This window comes from Melanaphis sacchari, unplaced genomic scaffold (genome assembly GCF_002803265.2).
Source record: "Melanaphis sacchari strain LSU unplaced genomic scaffold, SCAv2.0 Contig105_pilon_pilon, whole genome shotgun sequence".
NCBI classification, from domain to species: Eukaryota; Metazoa; Arthropoda; class Insecta; order Hemiptera; family Aphididae; genus Melanaphis; species Melanaphis sacchari.
Window position 1 is genome coordinate 562,532 of NW_020270395.1, and position 18,212 is coordinate 580,743.

The 18,212-nt window shown below is 24.1% G+C and overlaps 3 protein-coding genes across 4 annotated transcripts; 2 read left to right on the forward strand and 1 right to left on the reverse strand.

The window, feature by feature from the left end:
* Positions 1-4,754: 4,754 nt before the first annotated feature.
* On the reverse strand, positions 4,755-9,919 carry LOC112603296. 2 transcript variants are annotated; one of them, XM_025351800.1, is made up of 11 exons: positions 9,845-9,919; positions 9,389-9,595; positions 9,018-9,314; positions 7,624-7,792; positions 7,254-7,537; positions 6,525-6,652; positions 6,244-6,462; positions 5,947-6,176; positions 5,630-5,872; positions 5,410-5,563; positions 4,755-5,344 (listed from the first exon to the last, which is right to left on the reverse strand). In XM_025351800.1, the coding sequence occupies exons 2-11, from the start codon at positions 9,564-9,566 to the stop codon at positions 4,856-4,858; spliced, it is 2,391 nt and encodes a 796-aa protein (XP_025207585.1). In that variant the 5' UTR covers positions 9,567-9,595; positions 9,845-9,919; the 3' UTR covers positions 4,755-4,855. The 2 variants fall into 2 exon arrangements, with proteins under 2 accessions (XP_025207585.1, XP_025207586.1); XM_025351801.1 differs by having other exon boundaries at positions 4,756-5,344; positions 7,624-7,705; positions 9,845-9,918.
* On the forward strand, positions 8,269-8,963 carry LOC112603297. Its single transcript, XM_025351802.1, has 2 exons — positions 8,269-8,584; positions 8,647-8,963. Exons 1-2 carry the CDS (start codon positions 8,546-8,548, stop codon positions 8,923-8,925), a joined length of 318 nt encoding a protein of 105 aa, XP_025207587.1. The 5' UTR covers positions 8,269-8,545; the 3' UTR covers positions 8,926-8,963.
* Positions 9,920-11,322: 1,403 nt separating the features above from the next.
* Positions 11,323-17,719, forward strand: LOC112603312 (NADP-dependent malic enzyme). Its single transcript, XM_025351828.1, has 9 exons — positions 11,323-11,541; positions 11,637-11,973; positions 12,034-12,215; positions 15,870-16,050; positions 16,132-16,443; positions 16,514-16,882; positions 16,942-17,112; positions 17,191-17,314; positions 17,371-17,719. The coding sequence occupies exons 1-9, from the start codon at positions 11,516-11,518 to the stop codon at positions 17,544-17,546; spliced, it is 1,878 nt and encodes a 625-aa protein (XP_025207613.1). The 5' UTR covers positions 11,323-11,515; the 3' UTR covers positions 17,547-17,719.
* Positions 17,720-18,212: the final 493 nt, after the last annotated feature.

Below are 18,212 nucleotides of genomic sequence, written 5' to 3' on the forward strand. Positions count from 1 at the left end.
CAAGGAACGAAAACCGCAAGTCGTTCAGGTTGCTGCAAAATAGCAAACGTTTGTATTAAAAAAAAATTATAATAATAATAATAAAATAATCAGGATCTTAGCTCTATAATATAGGTTTTGACTTTTGAGTGTACTTCGTCATTGAGTATAATAATTCATCTATTAATTATTATAACATTCCATACGGAAAGCGATTCTTATATGAGAAAACTGTGTGTCGTGTGTCAGTTTTGTATAAAGCTATGATGATATCTAAAATAAATTATTATCTAAATATTTTCAAAATTTCAATTTGTATTGAAATTAATAATGTATCTAAACATTCTAAACGTAATGACGAGAAGTTAAATAACTACAACCAATATTTTTTGAATTGCACATTAAGCATAAATAATTAAAATTGTCATTGTTCTTTTAAGGTCTGACTTTATAAAAATTTGAACTTCAAACGTTCAAAAAAAGATTAGGTAAACATATCTTCACACTATTTTTTTTTATTATTTCAGTAGATGAGAAAATCTTATGAGGAAACTTGTATTACATTTTTAAAATCTTACCAACTAACTATTTACTATATTTAAAAATAAATAATTACTAAACCATTCTATCTAAAAATTCTTTTCACTTATTTAACGAAAGAAAAAATAAAACACTTTTGGAAAGTAATCGAAATCGTCTCCATATAAAAGACTAACCAAATACTTAATTTATGAGACATTTACGATTAAAGAAATTAACTTAGAAACGTAAATACGAATAATAAATAATTTTACCATGAAAAGGCTTGGATATTCACACATTATATTTATATATATTTTGCATCTAAATCTAATTGATTATAATTTACATTTAATATTTGTAGTAAAAGTTAGGTATTTAAATAATGTTACGTTATTTTATGCTAAGATAATAAAGTTTAAGATCAAATTCGTGTACTACAGTTAAATTTATTGTCTTGAATCTACATTTTATTACCCTGTATTCTTAGCAACTAGTGAAAATTGGAAATTACGGACGTATTATTGTTTTAACATTTAATCCTTTCTGCGAACAACATAATATCAACTAATATATTATTATGTTTTGTTCACTTTCTCTGGTATAAAATTTAAATAACAAATATATCATATGTTATATGTATCAAAGCCGTCATTTATATTTATTTATATTGTAAAAGATATTTTTTATAAACTATTAAGTTATAACTTATAATTTATAATACTGTATCACACAACTTACTTATATTGTATCAGTTTTCACATTGTAGAAATATAATGAATTTGTGTTGAGAACCTAAGATATATAGGTATTAGGCGATCTATTTAAGTGTCTACATAAATTATTTTGAAAAGTTTTAACATTTAAAATTTTTTTTTTTTAAGTTATTTAATTTTATTTTAAAATAACGTTAAAAAAATTAATTATCATATTTTAACTTTTAACTTTTTTTCAGTGGCAACATTTTAATTTATATTTTAGATAAGAATATTTTTGGAGTATTTCGATACAAAAAAAATCAAATATCAAACGAATAATTTATTAGTATTTTTATAGTATTCATTAATAATTAAAATAAATATTTAAAAGGACACTACACCGCTGTATTTATTGTCTTCATCTTGCAAGTGCTTAACATAGAAAATCTACGCTCAGTAGTTCACGTTTAACTCCATCAAATTTAATATTTGAATGAATTGATCTATTATGGAATTAAATTGTAAGAACCTTATTTGTATTCGTGTGTTGGTTTTTTATAATAATTCAATTATTCAATAAGTTATGATTATTTTTAAATTGCTCTTTTTATTTACGCAGAAGTCAATGAAAAATTGAATTGTCATAAAAAACCAATATACAAACACAAATAAAGTTCTTATGATTAAGTTTCCCAATAGGTTAATAATTCAATCTAATATTAAAGTTAATGAAGTTAAACGTAAACTGCTGAGGCTAGATTTTCTATGTTATACACGCCTGTAAAACAGAGACAACAAATGTGGGTGTCCTTTTAAAATGTTTTGATAAGCGGAGAAGAGCGACACTAAGGTTCTCCACAAAATATATTGGGTAGCTACTTCTTCGCTCATCTGATTTTTAAATACTCATACTTAATTAATTATGTTAACTATTCGTTCTAAATTCAAAGATTTAACTTCTAATAAAATAAAAAAATTAATAAAAAAATCAAATAAAATTTTATTTTAAATTTTTTTATAAAAATTTAATATTCACAAATGTTTCTATTTAAATTATATTATAATAATAAAACACTTATACATTTTTTATGCTGTACATATAAAAATAACATTATTATTATTATTATTATTATTATTTGAAGCGAATTATTGGATGTTGGATGTGTCACTTTAATGTTCATGATATTGGTTTGTTAAACAATTCTATTTTCAGTCATAAGAGATAGGCGACTAATCCGTAATAAAAATGGGTGGTGCGATAAAAGCAAAGTAAGGAATTTCTAGTACAGGCACTTAAACAGATCATCTTGTGACTTATCCTAATGTGGGTATATCATTCAGTCGTTGTAGAACAAACAGATCCTTCAAAATTATACTCTAGACCAGAGCTCTCCAAACTACGGCCCGCGGGCCGGATGCGGCCCCCGAATAAGTTTTCACCGGCCCACCAAATAACGGAAAATATTCTAAAAATATATATACCTAGTTTTCATAGTCGTAATCGCACGCACGAGCAATTATCAGCTGTATTAGCTGTAATTTATAAATTATATACGAAAATTAAATGTATTCATACATTTTGGTCCGCTAAGAGCTTTTTTTTATTTTATGTGGCCCTCGGATAAAAAAAGTTTGGAGACTCCTGCTCTAGACCATAGGCGTGAGCAGATTCTATAAGTAGTGCCCATATATTATTATTGCCTAGTGGCCCTCTATACTAAAACTATAAGCCTTTTTCAAACTTAATTTTCTTTTAGTAAACATGTTTTAATACAAAAAATACAAATTGCACACTACCATACATCATTTCCGAGAGAGATTACCTAGTCGTGGCATGTTAAATAAAAGTTAAAAGAAAATCAAAAAATAAAAAATAAATGAATAATGATCATCAATAATAGATAATCACAAGTAATACGTTAAACAATAAAACTGGTATCTCAATTCAAAATTACAATTTTTAATATATAATACCATTGATTAAAAATAGTATTATTAGTAGGTACCTAGTACCTACTATTTACAAATTTATAATCTATGATAATACTACCTAGTCACTATACGCCTATACGTTAAATTGTATACCAACTATTAACAACAGATTGCACAAGGTAAATTATCCTAATTTTTCAAATTCGCTTTAAAAATATAATTTAAAATTTATTGTAGTAATTAAGGTATGTTTATTGTAATTAATTTATGAACAATTTGATTGAGACATTAAAAAAAATAAAATATAGTAAAAACACATATATTACTTTAATTTGTCTGGATATCAAAAATTGTGTAGGTAATGCAAGTATCCTATCAATTCTTATTTGCTATTTTGTTAGGTATAATGCGAGATTAATATTAACGATTGTGGTGTTTGTGTACTGTTAATCATCTATCCACAACGCCGTGAAATTGTAATAATATAATTTAGGGAAAATGCTAAATATTTTTACGTGCTATTCATCAATTGGTGAATATCTTCAAAAGTACAGCAGTTAAAAAGGTATTGATTACAATTTTGTTTGATCAACGCAATGTGCTTAGATTTCTTCAACACTGTTCCAATCATTTATCTAGAATCATAGACAGATCTATAGCTCTACCAGTATGACTAACTTTATTTTTAAATCTATGATAGAAAGAATATCTATCAGCCTATAGGGTTATACCTAGAACAGCAGAACCTACAGAGTTGAAACCGCTTCACAAAAATATAATTTCTATCAATCATATAATGTAGCTACAAATTTTCTCGGTAGGTACTTAATTTACGATTAGGTTCCTCTTAAATAACTACTAGTTCAGGAACTTTTATCTGTCTTTTTTTTTTATTGATTACCGTACATAATAAGTACTACTTATATTTTGAATTATTTAAGTTATAAGACTTTATAAGCGATTTTATCATAAGATAAAATTGTTTTTCCTTGTAAGTATTCATAAATTAATTGAAATTCTATATGTGTTTTAATACATAGAAAAGTATGACCATTCCAACAACCAACATAGAAAGGTCATTTTTTACGTTTAAAAGGTCAAAACCTTTAAGTACCATTAACAATAGTGGACATGGCCACATCAGTCTACAGAAAACTTCAATGTACAAACTTGAGATTTGTTTAGTAGTAATTACACTTTTAAAATTAATTTGTTTATTTTATAAGTATTTTACTGATAGTTCAAATATAATTATTATATTATATAATGCATAGTTAATTACTTAAAACTTATCTATTTCGTTATAATTAACTTCAGAGATTCTCATAAAAATATTGATTTGAAATAAATTTTATTTTAAAATTATGTTATTACCATTAAAAAAATTAAACAGTAAAAATAATTTTAAAAAAAACCTGATATCACACCAGTTTCCATATTTTACCCCATACCTTAACAGGTTGACATAATGGAATTAAGTTTATGTGCCCTCAAGTGGCTCTTAATTCCAAGTAGATAATTATTATTTTGTTAAACTGTAACATACACACATTTTTTTCACTAATTTTACAATACTTTAAAACATAAAATATAAATATATTTATATTTAATAATAAAACAACTATAGAAAATACATTATATACATTATATTATGATGGATATACACGGATTCATTTATTTTGCACATACATTGTAACAAAATCTTAAAACTCAAATACAAATACTAATTAAACTTTTGCTTTCAATATTCTCAGTAAGGTAGGCAAAAATAAATAATTATTTGATTCTTGTATTTGAATACCGTCCATTCCATATTCTAAAACAGATTGGCATTTAAAAGCTTCATCATCAGATAAGACACTTGAAACTATTCCACAATTTAATATATCTTTAAGACAGCTATTATCAAATAATTCACTTATGTTTTGGAACTTGGAAACAAGGTTATTTAAAGTATCAAATCCTTCAGGACTAATATCAGGATTTTTTCCGTACTCTAAGAATAAGAAAAGCCAAAAGTCAACTGCTGGTAAACTTATGTATGAGCTTCCACTCAATGACTGTAAACATTTAAATGCCAAAAGTATTTCTTCAGTGGATAATTCTTTTGGGTATTTACTTATTGCAACCATTAAGCTTAAGGCCCAAGGACCAGTTCCTCCATTAGTTGCAGGATGAATTCGAAATGTAGCTTCCATAATTTTTAAAATCAATAACTAATATGAAACCAATAACATTATAAGTATAAGTATAAAATGTTAATAATATTTTTAAAAATTACCCGATCCTTTTGATGGCCACATTTGAAAATGACCAAAAATAAATTGAACAAATCCATATTTTTTAAGACTTGCCAATCACTTGTAGAACGTGTACCATCTCGAAGTATTTCAAAAAACCAACGTATGTGAAGTGTTTTATCTTTAAGTCCAGAACTATTGAACACAAAAAATAGAACAATTAATACTGTATTATTATCAAAAATTAATAAGGATACATACAATGCAGTTAAAAATGTTTTTAATTCCGGAATATGATTGAGCCGAGCAGCTGGACGAGCCAAAAGTATTCTACAACAAGTAGATTCAATGCCTTTCTCATGATTAGCCATAGCTAATACCATTCTACCTAAAAACAATGCTTGAATCATGGACAGTTGAGGAGGAGGTTTCAAATGCAAATCTTGGATGCCTTGTGCAACCCAAGAACTAAAATGATCCCAAAACAAGTTTTCAGCTCTTCTACTGCAGTAAAGTTTAAAAAATAAAAAGATGATAATAAAATATGTATATTGGTTATTAATATTACTTTAATTTACCAAAATAAATGAGATCGCAGTAATGTTAAAACATGATATGCAGCTGAACGCATTGAGCAGTCATAACTGCCTAAACAAGCCAAAACCATTGACAGACAACCACTTCTATTAAACTTTTCTATACTCAATGGTGCTTCAGTGGCCAACAAACTGCTAATCATTGGTAGAAAAAATGAAGGGTCAAACATTTGACTCGGGTCATTGGAAGTGTAATGTACAATTTTTTGGTCCTACACAATATTTTAATTTTGAAATACAATATTTGTTTTGTGATGATTTCATTAATTGAACACTTACTTTAATGTGTAGGGTTCTATTAATAGGAAAACAAGATATAGTTTCTTTCAGTCTTTTTAAAGGTATGTAAGAAAGCACTTCAGTTGTTGAAGGAAAACTGTTTAATGTTTTTGATATAAGATGGTTTTTCACTTGATAATGTGATATGGCAAATGATCCCCACAAGTAAGGTCTATAATTAGACATTGGTATAGAATTTTCTTCATAACGAAAAAGAATCTAAAATCATAGAAATATGTAATAACTAATTGGTAGTTTTAGTTTTTAATATGACAATTTACCCTTAATAATATTTGGTCAATAACTGATAATGATGCATTGTACGAACAGAGGAAAAGTGGAACATGACTTACAGCCATTATTGATGGTTCTTTCTTAATTAAGGTTTCAATCAATTTTAATACTTCTTCTGTGAGCAAAAAAAAAAAAATGTTTGATTAATAATTCATGATAAAGGCTTAGAAAATGATAACTCTTTCATTTTATCTGTTAACTACAAATATATTTTAATAACATAATTTCTTTATTGTAGTATTTGGAGTACAATTAACCTTCTGGCATTTAAAAATATTGACATGAAGAACATTGACATATGTGTATATTTATATGTCATTGCATCAATAACTATTATGATTTTTTTAATTTAATTTATTGAATTAGTTTCTAGTTTATCTATTTATACTTTATTGTTTAAAGGTTTGAAATTAACTCAACATTTTTTTTTTTTAAACTACTCATCTAAAAAAATACTTTAAATTTATGTATTTTTTAAACATGAATTAACTTTTTCATAAAAATAGAATTATATTATAAATATTATTGTATTTTATTAGTTAAACATCAAATATTGTGCTTATAAAATTAATCATTTTACAATTAAAAAGTAAAAGTATTATCATATAGTTATTTTTATGGATTCTAAACACTTTTAGGCCATATTTGTAAATATTTTAATTGGTCATTGATTTTCAAGTCTTATTTTAAAATAATTAATATTAAAAGTGAATTACCTTTTTGGATTCGTTTAGCATCTCGACTTAACATTATATTACTGAACTGTGAATGGCCAGCAAGCAACTCAAAAGATTTTGATGTAATAGATTTATCTATATTAGCTTTTTTTACTAGTTTTCTCAAGACTCTTATAAAACAATATTCAGGGTTTTCTTCAACTAAACCATATTTTACAGCTTTCATAATTATATCGTCCCAATCACTAATTTGTATTGGACAATTAATTTCTAACAATTTGAGATTATTAATAATTTGATTAGATAACCAAACAATATCATCACTGTAAAAAAGTACAAATAATAGGTACATTAAGTTAAACATAATATAATACTTATGTATTTACAATAATAAAGATGTTATTTATACCTTGCGGGAGACAAAGAGAAAAGAGTTGTAATTAAAAACTGAGTAAATTCTAGTTCTTTATTACATTTTGCAGCAACTAAATCTACAAAAGAAACTGCTGTCATTGTTATTTTAAATATTGACCAATTGGTTTTTAATTTATTAAATAATTCATCACATTCGTCTTCATCTAAAAATATAAATCCAAGTAGAGAATAACATACAAAAAAACAGATTAAAATATTTAAATTTTATTATTTATTTTCTTTATACTGTACATTTTAATCAAATATCATTTAATTCTATAATAGATATTTATTTATTTATCAACATAAAAATAATCATTAAATTAAGCTAATATGTTTTATTGCCTAATATTAGTAAATAAACTATATTATTTAATTAAGAGTACTAATTTAATCTAATAGGCTAAATAATTATAACTTTGTTTGTCCCAAAAGAAAAAATAGATTTGATAAACATATAATATTTAATAAGGAAATAATAATTGGAGAAAAATTGTGACAGAGCTTCTTAGTTATAAAGAAACTGATTAACTAAAGTATAATCATTAAAATATTATGTATTGTAGTAAGACCAAAGTATAAGAGATAAAATTAATTTAATAACAATTTAGATGATAATTTAGCTTCTAATCAGGAAACTAAATAAAAAAAATAATGCACAGCTAGGATATAATGTTATGCTTTTTAGATTCATCTAATTTTTTAAATAGAGAATAAAAATGTATTTATTATGAGATACTTTAACCTTCCTTAAATTGATTTCAATGAAATAACAAAAGGCTTCAACAGCTTTAATACGTCAGTTTGTTGTTACACGAGTTATACTCATACATTTTGATACACTATTTCATTCACTTTAATCAGTAAAATTAATATTCATTTAATTTAATAATTGTAATTACTAGTTTTTAGTTATAATGGATCCATTTAGAAGGTCAAGTGTTATTCCAAATAAAGTATGTAGTTTATTTTATTAATGATTTGTTTAAAAGTTAATTATATTTTATTACTTTTTGAGGATGAATATTTGGATAATGCTCAAACATTTAATCGAACTTCAAAAATATTTGAAGAATTTCTACATAGTTTTGAACAGTATGATAAGGAAGAACAGCACAAGAGACGAGATTCATCCTCTTTAAGTGACTGTGTTAAGGTACCTAGGAGAAGAGTATATGTCAAACAAAGTTATTTTCCTGTGGACGCATCATTTGTAAAAGCTAATCCAAACCATATTTACATAACTGATGTAAACGGACATTTGTATATTGTTAAGTATAAAGCAATTAGATGGTAAAAAAATTGTATATAAATTTATTAATTTTATCAAAGAATATTAATACATTTAATATATACATTAAATAGTATTAAACATTAATTTAAACTTACCAAATCCAATTAAATGTAGACCTATAAAAATATCTCCATTTTCATTAAACCATGGTGGACTGTCTATCAACATTTTATATGTATTTATTTTATTCATTGTATTTCTTACAATAACTGGATCACATAACATTTCTGGGAGCCTTTTATACAAAGCTGACATAAGGTAAGTCCATTGTTCTACTGGTAAATTGTCTAAGTTTAAATCATAGTCAATATCATTGTGTCGTAACACCAAAAATAAAATTAAAGGATGTAATGTTTTTTCCTTTGTGTTTGAAAGAAGATGAATAAATAATCCTATGAAAAAAAAAAATAATAATAATAAATATCTGAATATCATAAAAAAATAAAAAAATGTTGTTATATATTACTTTTTGGAATAAGTGAAATTTGCTGAGAATAAATTTCAAGGTATTTTAAAACAAGATCCAAAAATTCATGAGACACAATATTTTCACAAATATATTCTATAATATTTGTAAACTGTTGATTGTCCAGGTATTTTTTATTTTCAATAGATTTTTTTAATTTTACTTGATAGTCTTTCATGGTAGGTATAATCTTAATTGAATCACAATCTATAAATAATAAAAATATTTTATTATAAAATAATATGTATACTATTCATTCAAATTTCAATTATATATATATTATCATTTTGAACAAAATAATTTTTAATGATCAAAAATAAAAAAACAGCAATTGTCATTTGAAAAAAAAAAATTTTATCTCTACAGAGTTTATTGCTTATAAGACACTTTTTAAATGGCATACAAAATTGAGGTATTAGGAAACAATATAAATAATATAATTGTTATGTACTTTACCTTTAATTGGCTGAGTCTATGTTTTATACTCAATTGATTAAATGGTGAGAATTCTCTCAATTTGTTTTTATACAACTTTAAAATTAATATATTTGAATTTTTCTTTCATTATATAAACCACAACAATTAAATTATTCAGTATTAATATTCATATTATTATTTATTCTATACAGGGAATTTCTCTCAATATCTTAGCATGTGAATATTGATTGTGACAGATGAATACAGTAAATCAAAATATACTTTGATGTAGTATGTACCATTATTTATAGAAGATAAGTTATATTATAAATTATGATACTTAAGGTAATAAACTAATATAATAGGCAATGATACAAGTAATAAGAAAATATCTCAACACCCAACCAACGACAAAAGCCATGATCACACTAGGAGTACTTCATGAAGTAAATGTATTACATACTTCATAAGAAAATACTTAACTAAATAGCTAATATAAACAGAGGTCCTGATTTTTGCAAGACAATATAGAATTTTAGATTCTCAAACAGATGTCCAGTTTAATTTAAGTTTAATTAAGGATGTAAAATGTGCATATTGTGAAATACTTTAAAATGAATTATTTATTTATTTTATATTATCAAATATGTATCAATTGGTTGCAATAAGCTTTAAATTTAAATGAATTAGTTATTATGTATATTATAATAATTTTAAGATTAATTTTTGTTTTTCTAAGCGATCTTGAAGAGGCAAACTACTTATTAACTAACATAAAAATTAATATGGAAATGAAAACTGATTACTAATTATCTATAACATTTTAAGTTACTGATGATGTGAAATAACAGTAATATATCACTTACAATATTTATTATACAAATTTGTATATAGATACAATATTAACATAATAAGCAGTTGTGTATAATATATATCATTTTTTAAATATTTTTTATAGAACAAAACCTAATGCACTGAGGCATAAGTGTCATATGAAAAAAAGGTGAGATCTAAATTACTATAATTTTTATCATATAAATATTATAAATTAAAATACATACATCAATTTTCAAGTATTCAATATACAGATCTTGATTATTAACAATAGCTAAACTTTACCGATAAATTATCATTTTTTTAAAAAAATTTATAATACATAAATAAATAGTTATTCGTAATAATTATTTATTATTAATTCATAAATTAGTTAGTACTTGGTCGTTTACTTAAGTAGAAAATTGAAATTAAATTTTAGATGTCAAAATTTAAAAACTTTTAGGTTATACCGCGTTGGATAAAATGCATATAAAAAATACCAAGGTAAATTCAGTATCGGTCACTATAGTTGCTGGTTATCTATCTTTGCTTTCTTGTCATAATATTTTTATCACGGTGGCAAGCCTGTTGTTCAAACTCCGGTAACTGACCCCAACCTATCTAGCAAGTTGATTATGATATAATAATGATAACAAATTGATTTTAATTTTTTCTTACTTTACTAGTTACTACATAGTATATACTAAATAGTCGCATAGACATACTACTTAAATACACTTATAATTCTAATAATATGATAAATAGTTGTACATTTTTTAATGTTATTTTATCTGTTATTCGTTTAAATCATCGTTTTCTATAGAATTCTTTGATCCATACTATTTTGTATATCTTCTAATGCTAACAATTTAAAAATATTGCAAATAAATCAAAATGAACTTTTTACCAAAATCTATATAGTAAGATAACTCAAGATTCAATTAATCTAGTTAAATAACAAAATGATTTTTGTTATTTTCTTATGCATATGGTAACGTTTACTTTTATTCTTTAGCTCTAGTACGTCATTGGCTTCAAGAAATTTAGCCTTGTACTGTGCCAGCTCTTCGTGTATTGATCGATCAAAATGCCGCAAATTTCATTTTTCATCACCCTCACGCACGCCTGGAGATATCATATGTCCTTCTCTAGTTCAAGGAATTGATTATATTCGTGACCCTCGATTAAACAAAGGCCTTGCTTTCACTCTGGAAGAACGACAAGCACTTGGTATACATGGTTTGATGCCACCAAAATTTAAAACACAAGAAGAACAACTTGAAGTATGTCGATTCAGTGTCATGAAGTATCAGGAAGATTTGAATAAGTTCTTATACCTGGCTGAATTACAAGTAATCAATTTGTTTTACTTGTGCTTTTAATTACTTTTTTAATAAAAAACTGATTTGCAGGATCGAAATGAAAGGCTTTATTTTAGGCTTTTGTCTGAAAATATTCATATGTTATTACCAATTGTTTATACTCCAACTGTTGGATTAGCATGCCAAAAGTTTGGTTTGATATTCCGCCGTCCTAGAGGATTATTTATTACCATTAATGACAAAGGACATATTTATGACTTGTTGAAAAATTGGTAATTACCTATTAATTTTATTAATCAAATAATATGCTTTATTAATCATGAATTTATATTTTTATTATACACTGTTAATAACTTCAAGTTAATTAATCTTAAAATATTACTATTGTACTTAACTGTTGATTTATTTATACATAATTTAAAATTTTTCAAATTTCAAGAAATACATATTATCCTAATCACAAAAATTAATATTTCATATAGATAACATATTTATAACACCATCATTACTTCATTTTTTAATTCTGCTTACAATTATATTGATGAAATAGGTCAGTAGAAAAAAAATTTAATGGCTAAGCTATTGTGGTACATTTATTGGCTGTTGACCAAGATTTTCTTCATTATATAGCAAATAGACTAAATTTTAAATAATATTTTTAGTAAAAACATAGTTGGGTGTACACATTTAAATTTTTTTAACACTTGTTTGGAATTTGTACAATTTTATAACAAAAATTGCAGTTGTTTGTTAATATATAAATACATATAAAAAATACTATATGAATTATAAACATTTATTCATCACTTAAAAGAAAAAAGTAATAGTATAAAATAATCTTATATATCTTCAAATATAATTTTTTAAATTATAAGTTTTGAAGTTTATTGTTATGTTTTTTTCTTTAAAAAAGGTTTATTATATATTCTACTTAATTGAGTTTGATCATAATTATTAAACCAATATGATTTCATTTCACTGTATTTAATATTTTTATTAATTATCATTCTATTATTAGTGTACTATTTAATATTTATGCAATATATCAGAATAATTTTTTTTACATATAATATACCTATAAACAAATGTTTATTAAAACTATATAATATAATTATATCTTTAAAATAAAATGTTTACTTAATTCTTTTTAATTATATTAAGGGAGCTTAAAACTAAAAACTAGTTTGTTTTTTTTTTAATTAAAGTATGTTATATTCTAAAAACGAGAGTATGAGTCTCATATTTTAATTATAAATATTAAATAAAATATAAGTATTTCACTATATGCACAAAATATCAATGAAATAAAATTAATTTAATTTATTCTGGTAATGTAATAATGTCATTGAGCCAGACTTTTAATGACTATATTTTTTATGTGTAAAAGTGTCTTAATTAGTTTAATAATTCTAATTTCTAAAGTTAATATACATTATTATTATTATTATTACTTAACATGAAGTGTATTTATGACATTTACATGTTAAATATTAAAAAAACTATACAGTTAGTATATTAAGTGTTGTTTCTAATCATAATTCACTTATATGACCATATAGACTACTTAATATTTTATATTTTATATAATAAATCATATTTATAATTATTAATATATCTTTTAATTGCTTATTTACATAACAGTTAAAAAAAAAAAATTAATCAACACTACATACTTCAAATAACAATAATAGTTAATAAATAAATAATTTATATATTTAAATCTAAAGAATAAACAAAAAAATTTATAAATAGAGAATAATTAATTTAGTATAAATACAAACAATGCAAAATAATTAGTTGTTGAGATGTGCAATAGATTAATAACAAAATTATTGAAAATGTAGTGTAATATATAATTGATGTATTGATAAGATATATTGTAAATTTGTATATAGTGTATGATCACAATTTCAGGTACTATTAAATATCTCATCTGAATAATTTTGTATTAAAATAGAGTTTTTAGGGGAAAAAAAGTCCAAAAATATACATTTTCAATTTAATTTTTAACCTTTTTGGTGTGATCATGTACAATAAAAATTACTGTTTTTTTTTATTGGAAACACCATTTATTAAGTACAGATTTGGAAGAGGTATTTTTTTAAAACAATTTTTGCATGAAAATATTTTTTTTCTAATTAAAAAATTGACCAAGTTGGAGTAGGTCAACATTTTAGTTTATACATACTTCATTTTAAAAAAAATAATAATTTACAATCACTACAAAAAATACAATAAGTGTTTAAATATTCATTATCTATTTACAAATAATAATTTAATAATATAGGCCAACCTTATGATTATCCCAAGTACGTGATAATTTGTATTTAGTTAACTGCAATAATATGATTACAATTAGAATTATTTTACAGTAGATTTTATTTTATTTTTAATAATTCTAATAACAATAAGATTAGATATTATAGTTGTTAAAATATTTAATTTAATGAAAAAGATTGTTTTGCTTTTGTTCTTCAACTAGATAACTAGGTAAATATATGCATTCTCATTAGTTTAGTAAATATTTCTATAATTGAATGTTATGAATAATGGTAAAAAAGTTGAGTTAATTTAAATTTATGGTGATTGCCATCATTATGTACATTTAGCTGCTAGAATTGTTTCTGATGATACCATCCATCTCCTAATTATGTTTTACAATTCTTACAAGGATTAAATCACGGTGAAAGATTTAATTTAACTTTTGTTATTAATTTAATTGCAGTTTACAAAATAATAAAATAACATATACTTAAAATAATGTTTAATTATTTGATATTAATTTTATTAGTTATAGTGGTTATAAGTTAAAATATTGTCATAAACAAATTATACATCAATTCAAATCTCGACTTACTCCAACTTGGTAAAAAACTTTGCATGAAAAATGTTCCATCCAAATCTGTAAAAAAAAAAAAAAAGGTATTACAATTTCAAAAAAAGAGTTATTTTACATATGTGCTCATCAAAAGGGTTAAAAATTTGAAATGTAACTGAAAATATGTATTTTAATATCCCAATATCAATTTAAGATCATCTAGGTGAGATATTTAATAGTTGCTAAAATCAAGATCTCATTTTGTATAAATTAATTTCTTGCATTTGTATTGCTTTTAGATTGAAGCTTTTTATAATAAAATAACTTAAAAGTAGAAAAGTTGGTAACCGCTATGATACTAAAAAATGTTGTCTAACTACATTTTATATTGATATATTCTCTCTGAATTAAAAATAACCTATCATGGCAATCAATTTCTTTTGGTTAAATTACACCCATCAATTAAATATTTTGTTTCCATTGTAAACTTTTATTTCTAACAATCGATCATAACTAAAAAATGTCTTTACTGTATTGATCTTAACAAAATGTAAACTAGGAGGTTGTTTGGATAATAAAGTTATATTTCTAAGGCTCGGTGCACATTAGTCACATCCATTTTCTTCACTGTTTGTAGAAGTTTATCACCTTAGATTACTCTTATTTGAGACACAGTATTTATTTTTTAGTTTTCACTATGACATTGTATATTTTATCATTTATTATTTATTTAATTAGTTATTAACAAAGATTGAAAAAAAAGTAAATAATGTAAGTGTAAGTGTAAACGCAACCTGTGAAAATTTGGGGTTATAAATCAAAACTAGATGGCTTTTTTATCAAATTCTCATTTTTTTTCCACTTATAGCAAATATGCTCATTGTTTGAACGATATAGATTGTATATAACATATTTAAAATAATAAAATAACAAAAACTATTAATATTTAAACTTATTTATTTTTCCAAATTGAAATTGATAAATATTTATAATACTCTAACAGCTCTAATTTTTAGAATTATTACATGTTTTTATTAATATTAATTATTTATAATTAAAAATTTGATTATTAACACTTGCACGGATGTTTTTTTTTTTTTTGGTATAGGCCAGAACCTAATGTCCGTGCAATAGTAGTAACTGATGGTGAACGTATCCTCGGCCTAGGGGATCTTGGAGCATGTGGTATGGGTATACCAGTTGGTAAATTATCATTATATACTGCTTTAGCTGGAATCAAACCTCATCAATGTTTACCAATAACACTGGACGTGGGAACCAATAATGAAGTTAGCATTATATTAATATCATATTATATAATTTTTCTAGTTAAATAACTCTTATTTTTATGTTTGATTAAATGTTTTCAGCAACTTTTAGAAGATCCTTTATATATTGGTCTTAGACAAAAACGTATTTTGGGACCTTTATATGATGAATTTATTAATGAATTTATGGAAGCTTTAGTTAAACGATATGGACAAAATGTATTGATACAATTTGAAGATTTTGGAAACCATAATGCTTTTAGATTCTTGGAAATGTTTCGTAATAAATATTGTACATTCAATGATGATATTCAAGGTACTGCATCTGTAGCAGTTGGAGGTCTTCTAACTTCACGTCGTTTGACAAAAAGACGTATTTCAGAATCCACATTTTTATTTTTGGGAGCTGGAGAAGTAAACATTATTTGTTAATTGATATAAAAATTAATATTTATTAATATAAATGTATCTGTCTAATATTCAGGCAGCTATTGGTATTGCAAATTTAACTGTGAGAGCTATGTTAACCGAAGGATGTTCATTAGAAGAAGCCCGTAGTAAAATATGGATGATGGATATTGATGGTCTTTTGGTAAAAAATCGACCTGAAGGAAACCTACAAGGTGATAAAGCATTTTATGCTAAAGATCACACAGTTATGAAAAGTCTCCTTGAAGTTGTTAAGGAAATAAAACCAACTGTATTAATTGGTGCTGCTGCAGCAGCAGGAGCTTTCAATAAAGATGTGCTTGAGCATGTTGCTTCTTATTGTGAAAAACCCATTATTTTTGCTCTTAGTAATCCAACAGCAAAAGCTGAGTGTACTGCTGAACAAGCATATACCCACACTCAAGTAAAATATAAAAAATAAAAATATATTTTGTAAGTTAGTTACTAATTATAAAATTTTAGGGTCGTTGTATTTTTGCAAGCGGTTCGCCGTTCCCACCTGTTACTATAAATGGACGTACAATTACACCTGGACAAGGAAACAATGCTTATATATTTCCTGGAGTAGCTCTTGGTGTTATTAGTACTGGAATACATCACATTACTGAAGATTTATTTTTAATTGCGTCACAAGTATTTAAATTATAATCTAAATTCTAAATATTAGATTTATTGTAGAAACATATAGCATTAATTTCCAATTTATTTCAGGAATTGGCTAATTTTGTTACTGAAGAAGATTTGGAAAAAGGCAGCATTTATCCTCCACTAAATTTGATTAAAGATTGTTCTTTACAAATTGCAATCAAAATAGCAGAGTATGCTTATGAAAAAGGTAACAAAAATTATTTTAATATAGATGATTATAATTACTAAATTTTTATTATTTAGGAATCGCATCCCATTATCCAGAGCCAAAGGATAAAAAGAAGTTTATTGAATCACAGATGTATGATTTTAACTACGACAATCCTCTTCCACCAAAATATAGCTGGCCAGAAGAAACTGAACCTATAAAATCCAAATCCATTCATGATCTTACAGGAGATCATCTAAAAAAACACTAAGATTATTTATCACAAATAAGAAATAGTTAAAAACATTTTATCAATTTCAAATAGTTTTAATTCAGTATTTCTATTTAATCATTTTAACAGTATTCATAACGTCTAGTCAACATTATAATGTTAACTACTAACCTTAAAGCTTTTATCATAAAAATTTGAAATTTAAATATGTTTACTACATGTTAACTTTTATTATATATATATATATTCAAAAACAATATGTAGAATCTAAAAATTTTTATTCTTTAGATAATATTAAATAAGTGTTTTAAAACAATACCTATGGTAAGTTAGTTATAGATATTATATGATTTTTATTTATAATAGTATAACATGACTTAACCATTAGCTTTAATTCGACAAAGATTAATGCATACAACTTAAATAATACAATGCATCATAGAACGTAGTTCTAACATAAATAAATTACTACAATTTATTGTATACCTAATAGTATTTAAGTGCAATAAATAAAACCATTTGGTATTAATTTATTGTAAACCTATAAAAAAATCTGTTATAGCAGGTAAACAATCTTATGTTTTTATATTCATTGTTATGTAACTTATTTTTAAATAACCATTAGATTTATTCGCAATAAAAGTGTATAGATGTGAAATTATTTCCTTACTATATTTTATGTGTAGTCATCTCCTTAAGACATTT

What these genes read in the sequence shown, in the direction of transcription:
- LOC112603312 (XM_025351828.1), top strand. Translation starts at nt 11,516, where the DNA reads ATGAACTTTTTACCAAAATCTATATA. An exon ending in TATACCTGGCTGAATTACAA is followed by an intron (nt 11,974 to 12,033) that starts GTAATCAATTTG and finishes ACTGATTTGCAG; the next exon opens with GATCGAAATGAAAGGCTTTA. An exon ending in TATGACTTGTTGAAAAATTG is followed by an intron (nt 12,216 to 15,869) that starts GTAATTACCTAT and finishes TTTTTGGTATAG; the next exon opens with GCCAGAACCTAATGTCCGTG.
- LOC112603296 (XM_025351800.1), bottom strand. Translation starts at nt 9,566, where the DNA reads ATGAAAGACTATCAAGTAAAATTAAAAAAATCTATTGAAAATAAAAAA. An exon ending in TCTACATTTAATTGGATTTG is followed by an intron (nt 7,793 to 9,017) that starts GTAAGTTTAAAT and finishes TTATATTTTTAG; the next exon opens with ATGAAGACGAATGTGATGAA. An exon ending in CTGCGATCTCATTTATTTTG is followed by an intron (nt 5,873 to 5,946) that starts GTAAATTAAAGT and finishes ACTTTACTGCAG; the next exon opens with TAGAAGAGCTGAAAACTTGT.
- LOC112603297 (XM_025351802.1), top strand. Translation starts at nt 8,546, where the DNA reads ATGGATCCATTTAGAAGGTCAAGTGTTATTCCAAATAAA. An exon ending in CAAGTGTTATTCCAAATAAA is followed by an intron (nt 8,585 to 8,646) that starts GTATGTAGTTTA and finishes TTACTTTTTGAG; the next exon opens with GATGAATATTTGGATAATGC.